The sequence below is a fragment of the Talpa occidentalis genome, unplaced genomic scaffold (genome assembly GCF_014898055.3).
Source record: "Talpa occidentalis isolate TD23 unplaced genomic scaffold, MPIMG_talOcc4v2.1 talOcc4.5, whole genome shotgun sequence".
NCBI classification, from domain to species: Eukaryota; Metazoa; Chordata; class Mammalia; order Eulipotyphla; family Talpidae; genus Talpa; species Talpa occidentalis.
Window position 1 is genome coordinate 120,760,757 of NW_023604861.1, and position 20,323 is coordinate 120,781,079.

The 20,323-nt window shown below is 38.0% G+C and overlaps 1 protein-coding gene across 1 annotated transcript; it reads left to right on the plus strand.

The window, feature by feature from the left end:
* The first annotated feature begins 5,247 nt into the window (after positions 1 to 5,247).
* Positions 5,248 to 19,707, plus strand: FAM98A (family with sequence similarity 98 member A). Its single transcript, XM_037528243.2, has 8 exons — positions 5,248 to 5,410; positions 8,630 to 8,778; positions 11,210 to 11,344; positions 14,722 to 14,906; positions 15,907 to 15,987; positions 16,476 to 16,592; positions 17,673 to 17,840; positions 17,927 to 19,707. The coding sequence occupies exons 1-8, from the start codon at positions 5,358 to 5,360 to the stop codon at positions 18,584 to 18,586; spliced, it is 1,548 nt and encodes a 515-aa protein (XP_037384140.1). The 5' UTR covers positions 5,248 to 5,357; the 3' UTR covers positions 18,587 to 19,707.
* Positions 19,708 to 20,323: the final 616 nt, after the last annotated feature.

The following is a 20,323-nucleotide window of genomic DNA, read 5'->3' on the forward strand; positions in this document are numbered from 1 at the left end:
GACTTGCAGGGGGCTTGGAAGTCTCCCGGCCTCCTGCCCCCCCACCCCCAATCTCACCCCCACCCCCACAATCCCCCACTACCATCCCACCCCCCCCACCCCACCCACCCCTCCCCACTTGCCTGGTTGCTGCTCTGCATGTAAAAGCTCAATAAAAGCCTGAGAAAGCCACCAAGGGCTCCAGGCCTCTCCTTTACCTGGTCTGGTCTGCTGAAATCATAAGGAAAACCAGCTCTGTGTCCATCCTGGCACTACACCTGTTATCACCTGGATGATTAAGCAATTAATTAGTGGCTCCCAGCAGTATTTTTTAATAAATAGAATATAGTTTAAGTGAAAAAAACAGTGCACAGCATGAAAAAGAGGTATGTTTTGTTTCATCAAACTGTTTCAGTTGTGTGTGTTGGCATGCACTTTTGTGTACCTATGTGTTAGGGGTACACAATAACACCTGGGTATACTGGGTAGCAATGTAAATTCATTTTCTTACTAACTGACATGAGTTCTTTTTAAAGAAAGTAACAGTGGTTCTCAAATTATGGTCTCTACCCAAGCAGTGTCCGCTATTACCTACAAATTCCTTAGAAAAGCAAACTCTTAAGCCCCATCCCAGACTTACTGAACCAAAACCTCTAAGGGTGAGGCCTGGCAATCTGTTTTTTAAAGTCTTTAGATAATGCTGATACACACAATAGTTTGAAAGCCACTAGACTCTAGATAATTGAACTTTTCTCAATTAGAGGAGAGATTTGGGTCTTGAAGAAATTTATTTCAGGGAGTCTTTTCTCATTTTCCACAAGTATGATACATACATAACTAGTGTGGCATTCTAAATGCATAAAAGAGAAGCTAATTAATAAAGACAATGAGGGGATTGGATGCCTTGGGGCATTAGGCTTAATTCTATCTTGGAAGTGTTGAGAAAGCCTGATCTAGAATGATGTCCTAAGGGTCTCTTCAGAGTTAAATTTTTATTCTCAAAAAAAAAAAAGTAATCCAACACAAGATTTGAATATAATGTGTGTCCTTAAATTATATTTCTCCTTATCTATATTGTGTTTGTAAACAATGATACTATTGTGATAATAAATTAAAATTTTAACTGATACTAAGACTTGAAACTAAAATTTGCCAAGGACATTCAAAATGAGCTTCAAGTTCATTTATCTAATCTTAATGGTCTTATTGACAAGCTCTCCCTAGTGCAGTGACTTACTGCCTTTATTTTCTTTGGTCCTGTTTTGTTCACAGCACACTCCCAGTCAGAGCATCTCTCATCACAAAGCTATGATTCTTATGGGGACCTGTGGGGAGTAGAGAGATTGAAAAATCTCCTTGAAGATTATAACCCCCTCCACACACATCCCATAAAAAAGCACTGTACTAACATAAAAGACAAAGTTGCTAATAACAATCTAAGTCAGCAAAGAACATTTTATCCTACAAGAATAGCCTAATTTTAAATAGGCATTGACTGAGTTCCAGGATTATCCAAGAGCTCAGAGCATAATTCATTATTGTATACTTATTTATTCCCTGCAAAGAATCACTTTATTCTTTCAGAAGAAAGCAAAATCTGCTCATGAAAAGGGGAAATTTTCTTGTCATCAACTAATCAACCTTTTTTTAATGCCTTTGTGTATGTACCAATGTACTAAGCAATATGTAGGATGTGCCTGGTTTTATAGTAACTGGATAGAAAAGAGCAGAATATATTAAATAAGAAACATAAAATTACAACATTAATAGCTGTTAAATGATGAAGGACTTATTATATAACCATCTGATGTGGTTTTAAGAAAAATAGATTCCTAATAAATAGATTCCAATAAATGTTGACCTAAAGACTCATCAGATGCAGGGCCCAGAAGTCTATATTTAATTTCTCTAGATGGTTGATGGTCAAGCTAGGCACCATCCCTCAGAAATCCAGAAGAAGAAAATTAATTTTAGGTAGTACTGTCAGAGAATACGTTTGTGGAGCAAGGAAGTTCAGCTAAATTGAGGATAGTTGCTGCAGAATAACAGCAAAGCAGCAGAGAAAGCAGAGGGCATCTAGGCACTGACTGGCCTGGAACAGTTCTCGAACAATGTGCTAAATTTTAGGAGGTAAAGAATATGTACCTCGGGCACTCAGAAAACTGAATCGTAAAGGTTGACCAGAAGGCAGAGAATGAGAGGAAGAGAACAAAGCAGAGGAAACAATTCCTGCAAAATTAAGAGGCATGAAAAGAGTTAAGTGAATAGAGGTTTCATGTGAGTAGTGAAAGATCCAAATATGCCACCCCACACAGTGGGCTGGTGAAGGGTAAGTAGAACATGTGCACATATGGAAAAACAAAACCCCCAAAATTAAAATAAAAATTAAAAATAATAATATGCCACCCCAAAATACACTATTTTAGCATATGGATTATTTTGAGCTGAAGGCAGACTCAGAAGTCTTCCAGAGCTTCTATCACCTGACAAAAAGCAGATTTGCTGGGAATTGAGGACTGTCACACCTCTTCTCCAGAGAAGTTTTATGCCCCATGAAGAAGTAAACACTGAAATGAATTGGTACAAACCCGCCTTACCAAAATATCTCATCTTCCTTTATTTTCCCCATATACTTACTACAATTTACCACCCCTAGAAGCTTAAACCCTCTTCCCTTTGTTTAGTCACTTCTCCACAACTTAATCACTCTTTGTTAAAATGATGTACATGTATGATAGTTTGTAAAGATCCAGAAACAAAAAAAATTGGCAGATTCATGCCAAATCAATAATCATCTCAAGCCAAGCCAATCATTGCTGTGATGGATAATGACAGCCTACTGTTGCCAAGATATTTGAGTTTTTTTTTTTTCCAAAAAGAATCAGAAATCCATATTTATAGATGAAATCTCCCAACTTTTCATTGCTAGACTCAAAATTCTTTATTAATCAGGCTAAATAAAACAGTGCTCAGCTTGATAAAAATGGTAGTTTACCACCTTGGGGCTAGAATTTAATAAACTCTTACTGCATCTAAATTAGACCAGTGTGTATCTGGTTTATCTGTCATGTGCGGGATTCATGGGCTAGCACATGGTAACTAGGATGCCCGCGCCTCTCACAGGGGCACATCAATGAGTCATTTTCCAGCCTTTAGCTGAACACCTTCTGAAAATTTATCATCTCTCAAATATATCTGATGAACTTAAGCAACTAAGTGTTAGAAAATTCTTTCTTGTACTGATCTCAGGTAAAAAAACAGGACTTCCTAACTCCCACATCAGTGTTCTTTTCGTTCTCCTAAATTCAGTTTAAATGAGGTCTTTAGATATCCAGGTTACAATACAAACCATTTCAAAATAAAATGTGAACTATTCCTAGTAGATCTATAGACATTATGGCAACACTTACTTTTTAAAGCAGTTTTTATTGCAGCAAGATTCAATTCTTTAAAGAATTATTTAAAATACTTTTTTTAAAAAACTTCATGTTGGCAACCCTTCAGTTAAGCCAATGATTTGCATTAAAAAGAGTATATAAAATTTCAGGGAGTCCACACTTGCTCATTCAGTAATATTTTGTGTTCCAACTTACATCAAAGAGTCAAGAATGAAACCATTTCTTTTCTCACCTTGATTTGGCAATAAGCATTAACTCCCCCACACACACACATTTTACAAAGATAGGTTTGTTAGGAAAAGGAGAAAGAAAAGGAAAGTCACCTGCATAGTCACAGGTGGGCAAGAGAGCTGCCAAGTGTTGCTGTTTTGTTAGCATGTTCCATTAAATGCATGAGGATAATTATCCCATTCCCATTATAATAAAGTAATAATATGGTACAACATATACAAGCTTAAGCAAATTCATCTTGCCACGTCTTCCTATCTCTTCACATCCTGCTTATAAATCTTTAATTAAATAAAAAGGAGACACAGATATGCCTTTCTCAAATTTCAACTTATTAGCCTTAGGATTTTTTACAGATCAGTCACTGAAGCTTAATATCTGCAACTGTAAAATGGAAGTAATACTCAAAGTCTTATGATTGCATAAAATAACACACATTAAGGGAGTAATACCCCATCAAGCACACAGTGAGGGGATAATGAATGTTAATTCCTAATAATGAATGTTAATTGAATGTTAATTCCTTACCCTATGGCAGATGATTCAAACTAAGGAACTGAAAACGGTATGATTAAGAATTGGGGTATTTATTCCATTACACAGTAAGATACCACACAATAAAATCTACTGGTACCAAGGTGCAAACTTTTAAAATGCCTACGGAATGTAACATGCCAACTTACAGTTACATACAATTTTGCAAATATGCCATCACTTTGAAAACTTTCTCATTTTCCAGTAATTTCTCAGCACATACCGAATTAACCCTTCGCACTCCGCTTTCCCATCTCAGGGGACATTGGTAGCCAATGTCCAGAATGGTTCGGAGTGCAAAGGGTTAATATGTGCCAAGAAATCTGAACTTATCGTGAACCGAATGTTTTACCCAGTCAGGTGTCAAAAACAAGGACATCACAGCAAAAAAAAAAAAAAAAGGTTTATTGTCTAAACTGCATGGATGTAAATATATTTTATTCTATTATTCTATTTGCATAGAATGAAACTCCCCATCCCCCTAAAAAATAAGATTCTTGGTATTGGGAAGGACTTAGTGGGTAGGCATGCAGCAGGGGGGAAAGAAACACCTCTCCAAATACATCCGTGTCAAAGGAAAGTTAACTCCTCCCTAAAACTGACTACAGCAGCCACAAGGAAATCCCAAGTCTTGGTATCTGCCTTCCCAGGCACTTTCCGAGCCCATGTCCCCCAGGCTAAGAAATCAGAATGGGTTTTTCCCTTTCTCCAGGACCCTGGGCCACAGCTCCAAACACCAGCTACCTGCGGCCCACCGTCCAGGTAACTCCCTGGCTGCAGACCCCGGCTTTCCCAGCCGACACCCACCCAAGTCCTGGGACACCCCCCGCCCCAAGACCCCTCCCCCGCCCTCCTGCCTCGCCCAAGATTCGCACATGCGTACATCCCACCACCAAGCGCGGTGAAAGCATTCCCCCCTCGACTGGTCCCCACGCCCAGCTGCCACGCAGCCAGTCCGCCTGCCCTTCTTCGGGCCGCCGGCTTCACTCGTCACTACTGCGCATGTGCACGGCTGCTACCTAGCACTCCCTCAGCCAGTGAGGGGTGGAGCGAGAGGCGGGCCCTAGTTGCTTGCGCAGGCCCGGGGCATGCGCAGTGCGGGGTCTGAGGCGCCAGCTGTCGATTTGGAAGTTCCGGGGCGGCAGCGCATGCGCTAGGGTGCGCATTGCCGGTGAAGAGGGGAGCCTGACGACTCGGAAATTTGAATACCTCAGTAGCATGGAGTGTGACCTCATGGAGACTGACATCTTGGAGTCGTTGGAAGATCTAGGGTAAGCCTGCCAGGGCCCGGGGCTCCCCACGCCCACGCCGGCGGCCCCCCGGGAGCGCCTCCTCGGCGCAGCCCGGGACACCTGCCTCTCCACGCCGCGCGCCCGGCGCTCCCGCCGGCGTCCCTGTCGCCTCGGGACCCCAGTGCCACGTCCACGGCTGGCCCCGCCGGCTCGGGCCCCCCGGCGGCCACGTCCCCAGCCCGCCCCCGAGCTCCCCGCCGCCGAGTGACCCGCGGCGTTTTCCAGTCATGCGTGTCATTGTCTGGGCTCTGCTGCTCGCCATCCCCGCACCGGGCTTTGCTGGCTCCCCGCCTCCTGCCCTGCCTACCCCCTCACTCCAGAGGTGGCCGAAGTTGATTCTCCGCTGTCCTGCTTGTCCTCCAAACTTCCTGCCGCGGTCTTGAGCCCCTCCTCCTACCCCACCCCACTCCTCTCAAAAAACCTGCTTTGCCCAGTCATCTCTGCAGGCGCCCAGGCTGCCCGAGCCCTGTCCGCGCGCTGCGCCCGCCCCGCCAGCCTGACCTGTCACCTGCCTGGGGCCACTGGCAGCTCCCCTGGACCCTGCCACGCACTTACTGAGCCGCTGCTAGCCATGCCCTGAGGGTCGGTGCACCCCCCGAGCGCCGGCAGATTTGCTGTGCTTTCTGTCGCCTGGTAATTACCCAGCAAAGGTGGAAATAGGGTTTCTGTGCGCACTGGGTCACCCAGATCGATGTGCTGGAGATGAATACTCGAGAACTTAGAACCTCTTGGGCACACTGTGATTCCAGAAACAAATCATGTGTTTTGCCTGCACGTATAGTGACAAAAAGAAAAAAATACAGATTTAGCTACCTGTATTTATTAGGTGACTAGTCCCTTAGCAAAACCTTGCCCTAGGCTTTTCCGTGACTTGGAAAGCCTTGGGGGGAACCTTACTTCTTTAGGGAGGGACACCATGTGGATTCACAAGGTCTGCCCATTGCAATAAGTTGCTGTCCTGGTAATTTTTTTGGCAAGAAAGTGATAGCACTTACTAGTTTTGTCAAAGTGCATTACCATGGTTATTTTCATGGGGACTCGCTCTGTATTTTTATGAATATTCCAGGCTTTAGGGGGCCTGTTTCTTTGATTTAAAGCTTAAGTAAAATGAAATGGTCTCTTTTGTTGGCAGACATCTCAAACTAAATCGTTTGCTAAGACATGAAACCAGTGAACTTTTGAGGAACATTTGCTCTGTGGCAGTATTGGGGCTTAAGGAAGGATACAGATACGTTTGCTCTGAGAATATGCTGAGAGAATTGAGGAGAGCATCTTTATTGGGAAAGGAAATTAAGCTCTAGGGGCTTCCTAGAAGTAACATTTATGATTCATGTTGAAGGAGGATTAGGGAGGACAGAGGGAGACACCTAAATGTACACATTCTGCTTGGAGGATTCTGCTTGGAGAGATAACAGTTGGTGACATGCCCTTTCTCTGCATAATTGTTCTTTTACCCTCTTTTGAGCGTTTTTTTCTCTTGAGTACTATCAAAGTAAGTGTACTGTAATAATTTGTAATTCGGTAAATAATTGAGGTGGGTTGTAATGTTAACCATAGAATTTTCTGAAAATTTTGTTATAAATTTTAACCGTTACTAGTTTGATGACAGTCATTAACATTCAGCCTTAATTGATGAACGTGTAACAGTTTCAAGGACTGACTGAGACATAATTATATGACTCCTTTATCTCTAGCCTGGCACATAGTAGGAATTCACTGACTAGTAGAATAAACTGAAAAGGTTTAAACATGTAGCACACGTGGGAAATTTCTAGGCCTGGTCTCCTTATTCTAATGTTAATAAGTGGTTTTGAATATAAATGCCAGATTACATATAATCTCATTTTTTGTGTATGATTTTTTTTCCCATTCCATTTTACATATAAGCATATAATTGTATTTTAGAAGGATTGAGGCTTGTCGTTTCGCTAATAGCTCTATACCTCTTATTATTGAATTAGCTTATGCATTTTAAAAATTATTTAATTATTTTTAACTGAGATAATATTTGAATGACCCACCAGATCTTGCCACATAGTGCACCCACCTCCAAATTACTGTAGTTTACCACTATGGTCCATTGTGCTTCCTTCCCTCTTTGTTATCTTACGCATATTTAATGTGTCACCTTAACTGTTTTATTAACATCTCATTAAAAAGAAGATAAAGTAATCTTCTGAAGAATGTGTTTTTTAGGAGACTAAGTAGATCAGGTAAAAGGAATCACTTAAATGGTAAAGGATAGAATTGACTTTAGTCGTGAACTTAGTATAGAAGATATCACTATATAGATAATTATATATGTTGATTTTTAATGATGTGCTCACACCTCACGCGTGTTGTAATGCAATGTTCTATCAATAAAAATGAAAAAAGAATAAATATTTTAAAATTACTTTGAAAATGACAAAAATCTTTAATTCTAGGTATATTCTAGATTGGAGGAAGTAATTTAAAACTTAAGGTGGGGGCCTCCCCTGCGGGCGCAGCTGTTGAGCGCTGGGCTATGAAGCTGCCCACAGCCTCTGCAGCACCAGTTCAATTCCCCGGCCACTAGCAAGGGTCCCACATGGCGCGCAGACCTCTCCTCCCGCCCACTGCTCCCCTCAGCAGTGTACTTCGGTCCTTCTGCCTGCTCTGCTCCCTGCTCTGGCTCTGGCGAATTCTGTCACCCTGCCGTGCTTCTGACTGTACCCAGTGCTTGTATAAATAAATAAAGAAATCTTTAAAAATTAAAAAATAAACCAGTTTGCACTCCCCCCCCCAAAAAAAAAATTAATTAAACTTAAGGTGGGGGGCAAACCTAACCTAATTACTTTTTGGAAAAAATATTTGGAAAATAAAACAAGTTTTATTTCTGAAATTTTAAGGTATCATTAACTATCTCTTGTTAATCTGGTTATAATGTACCATTCAGTAAAAATAAGTGAGTAAGCCTTTGTACACTTTTAGGTAAATATACACAAGTTGAAACAACTTAGTATTTTATGTGATTCTGTTAAATTTCACATTTGTGAAGGGCTGAGCAGTTACCATTTAGCTTAATTTTCTAATGGTTCAATGTCATGCTAAATTTCGTGAGTTTAGAAATTGGCCGTAATTTATTATTAAACTATTGTTCAATTATACAGATAAACATATCTGTAAAACATTGGTGTGATTTTATATTATTCTGAAGTGTCATTTCTCCCCCGGCAGTTACAAGGGATCTTTGCTAGAAGATGGCGCTCTGTCTCAGGCAATCTCTGGTGGAGCCAGTTCACCTGAGTTTACCAAACTCTGTGCTTGGCTGGTGTCTGAATTAAGAGTGCTCTGTAAACTAGAGGAAAATGTACAAGCAACTAACAGTAAGTAAAGATTCGATTTTAGGTGCAAAAGCTAAAAAGTGGGGTATTGTCAGTTGAACATGATTATTATTAAAGTAGAAAATTCAAGTTCTTAATCCTAAAAAAGTTTTGTGAAGAAATCAGATGTTTTTCCTCCACTGTGTGTAGAGATAAGGTGGTTCAGAAGTTGAAAAATCAGAATGTAGTCATGCAACTATTAAAAATTGGAAGGAGTTGAAAAGACCCTATTTTCACTGAGATACAGAAAAGCAGTGACAGTAATTGTGTATATAGACTTTCCATTCATTTCAAGACATGATTTTTGAAGTCTTACATTGGTGACTGAAACTAGAAATTGGGATGTTTTTTCCTTTTAGGGCTACCACGTTACAGAAGTACATATAACATGTAAAGTAAATGCATAATAAGTCTTTTATACATGGGGAGAAAGAGAACATTTATTAAGACTAAGTGTATTATGATCCGCTTTCTGTATCACAGGAGTGCACGACTAGATTCAGTACAGCCAGATCCAGCACCGTCAGATTTATGGCATCGAAAGCTGTTTTGTCTTCGCTTTAGCACTAGCTTGTGGATTCTGCAAAAGAGATAAAAACTTGTCACCTGACCTTGACCATCTTGTTCCCTCCTGTCATAGGTGAACCTATAAGACAAAGAAAAATGCCCACCTATTAACCTACCCTTACGGAGAACTGAACATGTAATCCCTTTTTTTCCCCCCAGAATCCTATTTTGAAGAGCTTAGCTCTACATGATTCATATATTGAATTTGTGCATGTTATTTGCATTCAGTACTAAATATTATAGAGAGTATAATGTAACAGTAATGATAGCAGTAGTTTACACATATTGAGCATTCACTGTGTTCTAAGCACTGTACCTTTGTTAACTCATTCAGATCTCAAGGCAACCCCTTAAGGCAGGTTTTATTATTCTTTTCTATATTAAACAAAGAAGTACAATGAGGTCAAATACATTGCCTGAGGCCACACAGCCAGGATTCAACCCCAGAAGTCAAATTTGAGATCCAGTCCTCTTAATGCTGTACTGCCTCTTAACCTAACATTTCAGAGATTGTTGGAACTTTTGAAAACACTTATACTAGATGATAACTATTAATCTGTAGCCCCTTAGTTCAAACAAAAGCATTATCTAGAAACCAATTTATAAAACAGGTAGAAGTATAGCTGTTGTAATGGATGTTAAATGGGACCACTATTAGTGTAACTAACCTCCTCTTCTTCCACAGCTGCCTCTGAAGGAGTGCTGTGGAACTTTAGTGTTTATAGAACAGAGTTTGCAAACCATGGATAAATTCAGTCTTCCCATTTTACAGATAAGAAAATAGACTCAGGTCAAATGACTCTCAAAGTTTGTTAGTTAATTTTTAACACTCTGCTGTTCACTGGAGAACCATAAAAACAGTAAGAAAGTAAGCATTGTTGGGCCTCCCTGGTGGCGCAGGGAGTTGAGCACAGCACTGAGGCTATCCGCAGCATCTGCAGCATGAGTTCAATCCCAGGCCTGCCAGGGAGCAACCCACATGATGCAGCAGACCTCTCCTGTCTCGCCCGCTGCTCCCCTCAGCAGTGTATTTCAATCAGTCTGCTTCTCTGTTCCCCACTCTGTCTCTGGTGAGTCCTCTCACCCCCAGCACATCTGGCCTGTGCCCCAGTTCTTGTATGCATAAATAGATAAATCTTTAAAAAAAAAAAAAAAAGCATTGTTTTCCCTTGGTACATAAAATGAACTCTATGCTGCTTGGGAATATAGAACTGCAAGTATGTTGACTATTGTCAAAATTAATCTAACTGGAAATATTAGACATAAATGAAATTGGACATTAGTGTAGTGGTTATTTACTTCATGGTTCGTGGTGAGAAGAAACCAGTGAGTGTGACAGTACTTGGGAAAGGCTTCCCCAAGGAGCAAGAAGATAGGACTGGGGTAGATAAATAGTATATTATAAAGGAGGAGAGAGTAGAGGGCAGAGAGCCAGTCAGTCACAGGGAATAAATTTAAATGAAGGCATACAAGTGAAAATGAGATTGACAGTTGCTGGGATAGTGAGAATACCAATCTGGCACAAAGGGAATGTTTGTGGAAGCAATCAGTAGCTACTACATATATCTAATAGAGACAACTATATTATATGCTGGAAAAGGCAAAGTAGAAAGACTATAAAGAATTTTTGAAAACACACAGAAAATTAGATCCACTGGAGCAGAAATTAAGAAGCCATTACATAGTCTCAACCCAATGAAAATAGTTGAAGAACAAGAAAATTACCAGTGATATAAGGATGGTCTTAGAAGGGAAAGGAACTTGTATTGGGAACATCCTATTGAAAATTTCAATTTATATACAATTGTTTTGCTAGTTGGAAAAACAATATTTTTTTATTAAGTATAATCATTTTAATTCTTAAAAGGCCCAAGTGAAGCTGAAGAATTCCAGCTTGAGGTGAGTGGGCTACTAGGGGAGATGAACTGTCCATATCTTTCACTGACATCTGGGGATGTGACCAAGCGCCTTCTTGTTCAAAAGAACTGCCTCCTTCTGCTCAGTAAGTTCTTGGCTACTAAATGTAACTATTTTCTGTTTATGTCTTCCATGACTTAAACCAGTTGTTATTGTTTAGTTTCACTATAGAGTTAATTCAAAAATACTACTTTTAAATAAAACTTTTGTTAAATTTCTGATTAAAAAGCAAATGGTGGGCCTGTGCACCAGTAGCATTGTTTTGTAATTGCTGTTCTTTTATCAGATAATTTTGGTGCTACTCAGACTGTTGTGATTCACCTCTGGTGAACAAAGTTAGTGCTGGAATGTTTCAGGTGTGTGATTATTCAGCCTGAGTGGTCTAGACTAGAAGCAAATTTTCAAATAAAAAGAAAGTGGGGGAATAATAAAGTTTTTTTTAAAGCTAATTTAAAATTCTTTGTCTTACTGATATCCCATTGGGGCTAATTGAAAGGTTTGATTTGCTTTGCTAATATGTCAAATTACAGTGTGAAATTTTCTGAAATACTGTAGTAGGTGGTTATGCTAGAAATCAATTTTTATGAAAAGTTCTTTCATGTTTATTATATGTGAACTCATTTTTCTTGTCACCATGAAAACGGCAAGTGGGTTCACAACTTTTTTGGCCTTAAACTTTCCAATAAACTCAACCACTAGTCTTAACTTGAAATTTTTGCAGCATTCTGAAAACACATTTAGATTAAACTTTGGTTTACAGAATATTATAGTCATTATAACAAACACAGTTAATGAGTTTTTTCCGCTGTTTATCTTTAGGAATGCACTGATCTTCTGAAAAATGATACAATTCCAATTTTAAAGAATCTGTAATTTTAAAGAATCTGTTTTTAAAACGTGTTCATAGGTTCCCATTATACTTAGGCACTAAGTTATTCCAGAATCACTTCACTTTCCTTTTGTCAAATGATTGTTACTGGAGGATATGTGAACATAATGTTAGATACTGCTTTAGGTATTGATACTGCTGTGTACATGCATTCAATATTCTTCTAACCGACTCAGCCACTGTGCATTTATTGATTCTTCCTTTGTAGCACTGTGTGTCCTTACCAATACCAAATATTTGGCACTTAGAATATGTTGTCTTACATAGGTAGATAACATGTGTTGATAGCTTAGTTATGACCCTGAATTGCTAATGCTTCCAAAGAGCTCAGAATTTTTAGTGCTAATATTTACTTATAAAATACATTTATAAAATACATTTAACTCTTGTTTCTTAAGTAGACTGTGTTGGACATTATTATGTTAGATACATGGCCATAATTATACATTTTAATGTGCTCCACTTCAAAAGCTCTACAAGAATATTTAACTCTTTACTCCTCAAGAAAATGACTGAATCAACTAAAAGTATTCTGTTCTTTGAGTTCTTCACACACACACTCAACGCACACACACTACTCACTTCTCACTTGCTTCTGTTTATCTTTGCTGCTGTTATTTCCCTTCCTAAAATAGTCCCTTCAGATTGTAGCCTTACTTTCATTCTAGTATTTATATACATATTCTCTACTCACTTTGTGTAACTATTTCTCATCTTTGCAAGTATTGTCACATCTTGATGCTATAATTTTGCTTCTTATGGCTCTCTTACCTAATTTGAATTTTTTAATACATTGTGTTTGAGGGAGGAGGTAAACCAACCTCATTAGAATTGTTAGTAAAATAGAAAAAGTAGTTTGAATGAGTGGCTAAAAAAACTTTTTATTATGTCAGGTTAAAAACTGGTTTAGCTGTTTATTGACTTTTCTGGTGTTGGGTTATTTCCCTTAGGTAAAGTAAGTTAACTCTGAGTACCTAAAAGATGAAGAACTAGTCATCTGTGCATATATTCTTCATCCTTAACTAGATCGTCAATAAAGATAAACCTTTTTGTTTTGTATCATGTTTTCATTGCCGTTCCTAGTACTTCAGCCACATCAGTTACAATTAATGTTTTTTGATGGTATTTGTATTGGTGAACTAATTTTATGAATGCGGACCTGTGTTGTCCCAAATTTAGAGAACCAGCTTATTAAATCATATATGATTTTTCTAGAACAAGGGTTGGCAACCTCTTTCTTAAAGGGCCAGATAGTAAATATTTTTCATGTTGTGGCTGTAAGGTATATCTGTCACAACTACTTAACTCTGCCATTATAGTATATAAACAGCCTCAAATGATACATAAATGAATGAGTGTAGCAGTGTTCCAGTAAAACCTTATTTATCAAAACAGTGATTATTTTCCATGACAGTGGTTTAATGTTTTGATGTATAAACTCATACCGTTTACTATTTAGAACATGTTAAGATTTTTGTAAGCCTATTTGGAATGACTTAGAATTTAGAAGTTTCCAGAAACTTTAGCTGTATTTATCAGAAATAATCTGCCAAAATTAGGATGCCTGTACCTGTAACATTACACCTTGGGTATAGGAAATGAGATATTGGAACTGACCCTTCTTTTGTACTTCTATGAGGACTTAAAATAACCTAGAAAATGTCTTTTTCCAAAACTATCTTCCTTACATTGTCAGAGGTGCTCACTTTGTCACATAACCTGAAATCCTCAGAAACAAATGATTATTAATCTTTATAAAAATGTAAATGTTCTTCGGTAGGTTAAAGGAATAAGACTGAATTCAGATTGAACTGAATTATCTAAAGCACATTGCAGCCTTCATTACACATGGTTGAAATCGACACACAGGGGGATGTTGCTGATGCCAAGAAGTGATTAGAAAGTTTTGTTTGTTTTGTTTTGTTTTTGGAGGAGAGAATAGGGATAAGGAAAGTTGGGGGAAGGGAATCTTAAGAAGAATGTAGATGTAATAGGGGGTTTTGTGAACAGCTGAAGGGTGACAGTCAGATACTGGGAAAGGAACTTTTGAGAGTTAATGCCTTTCCCACTTTCTGTACACTGAACTTTGACTGCTTATATATGTTTCATACCAATTTTCTAGAGAGACTGCCTAAATACTGGAAGGCAAGGTAGTTATATCACTGGTGGATGTCATTTGTAAGAAGGGGGGAAAATAATCTCTTTAGCTCTCACTGATAACTAGTCAGCTGCTGCCTTTTGCAAACTTAATAACAGATGCCAACCCCTGTTCTGGAGGCTCCTTGGTAGAGTGGAATTCACTGGTTTTTAGATGTGATCTATCTTGATCCTTTGTTTTCAAAGAATTGCTTATTTTTAAATAGGTCATTATTATATGTTGATTAAACACCTGAATTAGAGCTAGTGTAAATGTTACATCATTTACAGGTAACAATGGTTTTCCTTTCTTGTTTTTATCCATTCTTGCAGCTTTAAAAGTTACATATCATTAGGTCTATAGAGTTGTGACTCCAGATTTATGACTATTAACTGTAGCTATAACTCATTTTGAAATCTTATTTTGTTTACTTCAGCATACCTCATCTCAGAACTAGAAGCTGCCAGAATGCTCTGTGTGAATACTCCTCCAAAAAAAGCTCAAGAAGGAGGCGGTAGTGAGGTCTTTCAAGAGTTGAAAGGCATATGTATTGCTCTAGGAATGTCCAAACCTCCAGCCAATATAACTATGTTCCAATTCTTCAGCGGGATTGAAAAAAAAGTAAGACCTTTAGTACCAGATTGTAGTGTATTAAAGGGATAGTCCTACATTTGTTTGAAATGGAGCAAGCTAATTTCTCTTATTGGGAACCTAATGTACATGTTATCAAATAACTGTTACTAAATGAATTTGGGGTTTAAATCCTGGATAGATACCTTAAAGAGAAATTAGTGTTTTTAACGTGTTAGTATGATTATTTTTCTAAAAAGAAAATTTTCACTTTGATTTATAAGCTGAAATAAGATAGATGCAATGTAAAAAGAATTAAGACTTAAATCCTTTTAAACAATATTTTATTTTATCATTGAACTTTGATGCAGTTAATTTTTAGGTTACCACCCTCCTCCCGTTGACTGGACAGAAAAGATGCTAATGTTTTTGGTTTCTAGTCCATTCTAAGTCTTACATTTCAGTTGGCAAACTAAATTTGTTGATAACAAGCTGTTATATATGGAAATAAGTTAGTTATTTTAAACGCCATACCTTATTAACAGTGGAGAGTTTTTTGTGTGTATTTGATTAGGAATTAACAATTTTAATAAAATGTTAATGAAAGAAGAGAATGATATTTATTATAGCAGAGGTATTCTCTCTGTGCATCTCTGCCTGACTCTTAAGAATTGGTACATTTGCATTATGGGGTAGGTGGACACCATGATGCACCAATCTGGCTGAACACTCCAGGGGAGCAGCAGTATCTCCTTAGTCCGTATTTTTCTGTATGTTCATTCATCCATCCAGCAAATAAACATTGAGTGCCTGCTGTTTTGAGGCACTATTGTAGGTACAGTGAAGAAATCATACTTCTAGAGGTATATAAGGAGTGGGACAAGCGAGTGTCATTAATGTGTGGGTCTTTTACATTTCAAAACATCCTCCACCTTTGTCTCTGTCAGGAATCTTCTCTCAGGATGGCAAGATATGATGGGAATTGGGAAGATAAGGAGGATATGTTTTATTTTTAGATTTATTTGTTCATATATTTATGTTTTTGTGTCAGTTAAAGGAAACATTAGCAAAAGTTCCACCTAATCATGTGGGAAAGCCTTTATTGAAGAAGTCAATGGGACCAGCCCACTGGGTGAGTGGTGATCATCTTGAGTAAACTTTATAAGGAACCATCTATTTCTTGATTTTTATGTTGTCCTCAAATGTGTCATTTTTGATGAACATCGTTAGAATCAGTTTTTGTGAATATTAAGATTTATGCAGAATAATTTTATTTGTTTAGTATTAGAAGCGTTTTTCTCATAATGTAAATATCTCACACAGCTCTTTAGAGTAAATTGAAGTTCACGATGATGCATATTCCTAGTTACCAAATGGTTGCCTTCAAGCCAAAAACTGAGTAGAGCTGAGCTTCACACAGTGAATTATGGAAAAGCTAAATGAAAATTTTGTACTTACATATTCTTTATTATGCTTTGAGACAGGGTCATTTTAGTAAGTTGTTATTATAACATATTGTTGGATATTTTGTGGTTCAGTAATGAGTGAAATAGTTTCTTTCCTTTTGGAACGGGGGAAATCTATCTGATTTAAATTCTACTTTTTTAAATTTCATTTCAGGAAAAGATAGAAGCAATTAACCAAGCCATAGCCAATGAATATGAAGTTCGGAGGAAGCTGCTAATAAAACGTTTGGATGTCACTGTCCAGTCCTTTGGCTGGTCTGACAGAGCTAAGGTATACATTAAATAATTTAAAAGAGTAGAGTATTTGTAGACAGGATCTTTCTACATTCCTAGCTCAGTTTAGATACAGTGGCGATTACAATAGAAATATGAGGACATATAGAAATTGTTCTTTAATGAATTGCTAAGTAGCCACTCTTTAAGCTATTTAGCAATAAAGAATTTATTTTTTCCAATTTTTAGTATTTTTCAACAAAGTTATTGTAGATCTCACTACAGATTCCCATTTGTGAGCAGAACAAAGAGAATATCTTAAAATTACTAAAATAATAAATTTTTAAATTATTTGTTTACTATAATTTATGCTAGCAATTTAATTTGCTAATTAAAATTTGCAGATAGGACATTATTGTGTCCCAAAACTTAGGCTACTTTGATTTGCATTTAATTGATTCCTGTCCAAAAAAATTTTTTGTATTTGTTTAAACTTACATGCTCTTGGGGATTTTCCCTTTTAACTCTCTGCTCATTTATTTTTTTGTCTGTGTTTCAAATACATTTAAATGACTAATCCAAGTTTCCAAATTGCCTAATGATTTAATCTCTCTGGAGCTAGCAATCTTAATCATTAATTTAGACTTCTACTAAATACTTAAAGCAGGCCTTTCTTTTTTCTTATTTATAATAGAGGAATATTAAGAGGGGTATTACTTTTAAAAGAAATATATCACTTAACATACTTAGTAGAAATTAGTTGCAGCTTATAATTTTTTATCTCTAGTAAAGTAAGATAGAAGAAAAATTTCTGAAATGGGCTTACATTCCTTTATTTCAATAGGTAGATGAAAATGTTTGATTAATGGCAAGAGGAATCCATTTTACCTCTTAATTCAGCAGTCCTAGAGGAAGTCCCTCTCCCCTCTGTATCCTTCCTTCACCTGTCCCCTGCTATAATTCCTTGCATATTAGCAGGTCTGTTTGCAATGCTATAAAATAGTTCTGGACTAGATTGGCGTAATGATTAGAGTATATACAGCTTTGTCTTCCCATCTGTAGCTTTAACCTGTTTAGTAGAGTGTTTCTATGTTATTTTAAAAATTGACATTTGTCTTTAAATACTTTCTTTCAACAGAGTCAAACAGAAAAATTAGCAAAGGTTTACCAGCCAAAACGCTCAGTCTTATCTCCTAAAAGTGCTATTTCTGTTGCCCATCTTTTGGCTGCAAGACAAGACTTGTCAAAGATTTTAAGGACAAGTAGTGGTTCTGTAAGAGAAAAGACTGCTTGTGCCATCAATAAGGTGATTATAGAGTACTTTTAATTTTCTTTTAAATGCATTTATTTTTATTTATAAAGTGAATTTCAAATATCTTTCTTATCCCATAGGTGTTGATGGGCCGGGTTCCTGACAGAGGAGGTAGACCCAATGAAATTGAACCTCCACCCCCAGAGATGCCACCATGGCAGAAAAGGCAAGATGGCCCCCAGCAGCAAGGAGGAGGCCGAGGAGGAGGGAGAGGTGGTTATGAACATTCTTCTTATGGAGGACGAGGAGGTCATGATCAAGGAGGAGGGAGAGGTGGACGTGGTGGCTATGACCATAGTGGCCGAGGGGGAGGAAGAGGAAATAAGCACCAAGGAGGCTGGACAGATGGAGGGAGTGGAGGAGGTGGTGGATACCAAGATGGTGGTTATCGAGATTCAGGTTTCCAACCAGGTGGCTATCATGGTGGCCACAGTGGTGGCTATCAAGGTGGTTATGGTGGCTTCCAAACATCTACATACACAGGAAGTGGGTACCAGGGTGGTGGATACCAGCAAGACAATAGATACCAAGATGGAGGGCACCATGGTGATCGAGGCAGTGGTCGTGGAGGCCGAGGTGGACGTGGAGGCCGAGGTGGACGTGGTGGCCAGGGAGGAGGTTGGGCTGGAAGGGGGAGCCAGAATTATCACCAAGGGGGACAATTTGAACAGCACTTCCAGCATGGAGGTTATCAATATAATCATTCTGGATTTGGACAGGGAAGACATTATACTAGTTGAGGCTACACAACCTTATGTTTTGCTAGAGCTCAAGTAATAGAAACTTAGTTTCAGAACCTGAATCCAGCATCTATTTTGAATTAATGTGAGACCACAGATGGCAGGCAGATTCCTGCTTGGCATAGCATTTGTAGGTCTTCATTCTTCTGTTGTTTTGATTTTTTTTTTTTTAATGGACTTACATAATGCTGTTTATTTGAGAAACACATGCAACATCTCTCCTTTGTATGAAGAATTTTTTAAAAGGTAATTAAAATTGCCTTTAATTGACCAGTAGACTAATTCCACAGTCAGAACATGCATACTTTTTTGAAGAAATTACTTGAATAAGTAGTTTTCAATATGCAGTTTTGAAAAATGAGGTTTCTCCTAGATTTTTTTAGATTTACAACTAGGAAACCTTCCTCATATTAATGATGCATTTTTATGTGTTTTCTTTAAAGTATTCTAATACCTATTTTCCAAGCACAGTTCTGCCCTGATTGGTTTTTTATTCAGAGAGGTTATGCCACATCTGCTTCATGATAGAACTTCTAGGTCAGTTCCTATTAAATGAGCTCTTCTGCAGATAGCACATTCAGTAGCCTTATCTTTTTGATGGAATACTGTACCATATGCTCAACTCTGAAAACCTTGAACACGGCCAAAATCCGTAAAGACTATAAAAAAGCAAACTAAGTTGTGAACCTATAGTAAATGTAGGCATTTAGTTAAGTATAGCAATTCAAACTGACCTGCATCCATTCAAAACAAGTTCCTCCTTTAACCTTATTTTTACTTGAAATCTGCTAGAAGAAACAGCAAACTGAAATTTGTTTAATGCACGAGTTAATACCACTGGCTCAGCAAATACAATTTAGTTTGCTTTGGACAGGAGACTTTTTTTGTAATGGAAGAAATGCACTACCAAGTAAGAGGACAGATTTTTGCTTAGTGCAGGAGGCCCTTTATTATTGCTGCAGAAAACAAAAGCCTGGCTGAGTTGATGTTTTACATTCTCCTTTACTGAAATCCAACTGATGGTTCTTGCTGGGTTTTTGTATACGTTGTCAAGCTGTGAAAGAAAGTGGCTAGAGGCGTGCTTTGTGTGAAAGGTGAGCAATAAAGTATCTGTTCATTCTCTCTTTGGTTTGAATTTGATTTTAGCTATTTTTTCACAGAACACTTGCTTCAGACATGGGCTAAGGTCTTGTTCATCCAAAAATTGAGTGTTTCCTTAAAACATAACTTGTAGTGAAAGATAACACTTTAAAATCTTCAATTGAAAAATTGCTATTCCCAAATTTATTTTTTACTGTAATGTAGCTAGGAAACTTCACTACTTAACTATGGCCACTGGGTGTAGCTGTTGCTACACAATGTATTAGACAAAGATAAAGTAATAGCCCTAATTATTTAGGATTGTGTTGTTTTAAGTTTGTCATTCCTAAGAGTGAGGAACATTTTTCTTACAAAATATTGAATTGAAAATATTAATAAATATTTGTAAAAAAGAGATAGTATTTCTTTACCTGCTTAATTGGGTTTTTTAGGGAAAAGAAGTCATCCCTTTTTTAAAAGATAGTATTTATGGGGCCTCCCTGGTGGCACAAGGGGTTAAGACGCAACTTATGAAACTATTCGCAGCCATTGCAGCACAAGTTCGATCCCCAGCCAGGGAGGTACCCACATGGTGCAGCAGACCTCTCCTGACTCGCCCTCTGCTCCCCTCAGCAGTGTATTTCAGTCAATCCACCT

What these genes read in the sequence shown, in the direction of transcription:
- FAM98A (XM_037528243.2), top strand. Translation starts at nt 5,358, where the DNA reads ATGGAGTGTGACCTCATGGAGACTGACATCTTGGAGTCGTTGGAAGAT. An exon ending in TCAGCGGGATTGAAAAAAAA is followed by an intron (nt 14,907 to 15,906) that starts GTAAGACCTTTA and finishes TTTTTGTGTCAG; the next exon opens with TTAAAGGAAACATTAGCAAA. An exon ending in CAATGGGACCAGCCCACTGG is followed by an intron (nt 15,988 to 16,475) that starts GTGAGTGGTGAT and finishes ATTTCATTTCAG; the next exon opens with GAAAAGATAGAAGCAATTAA.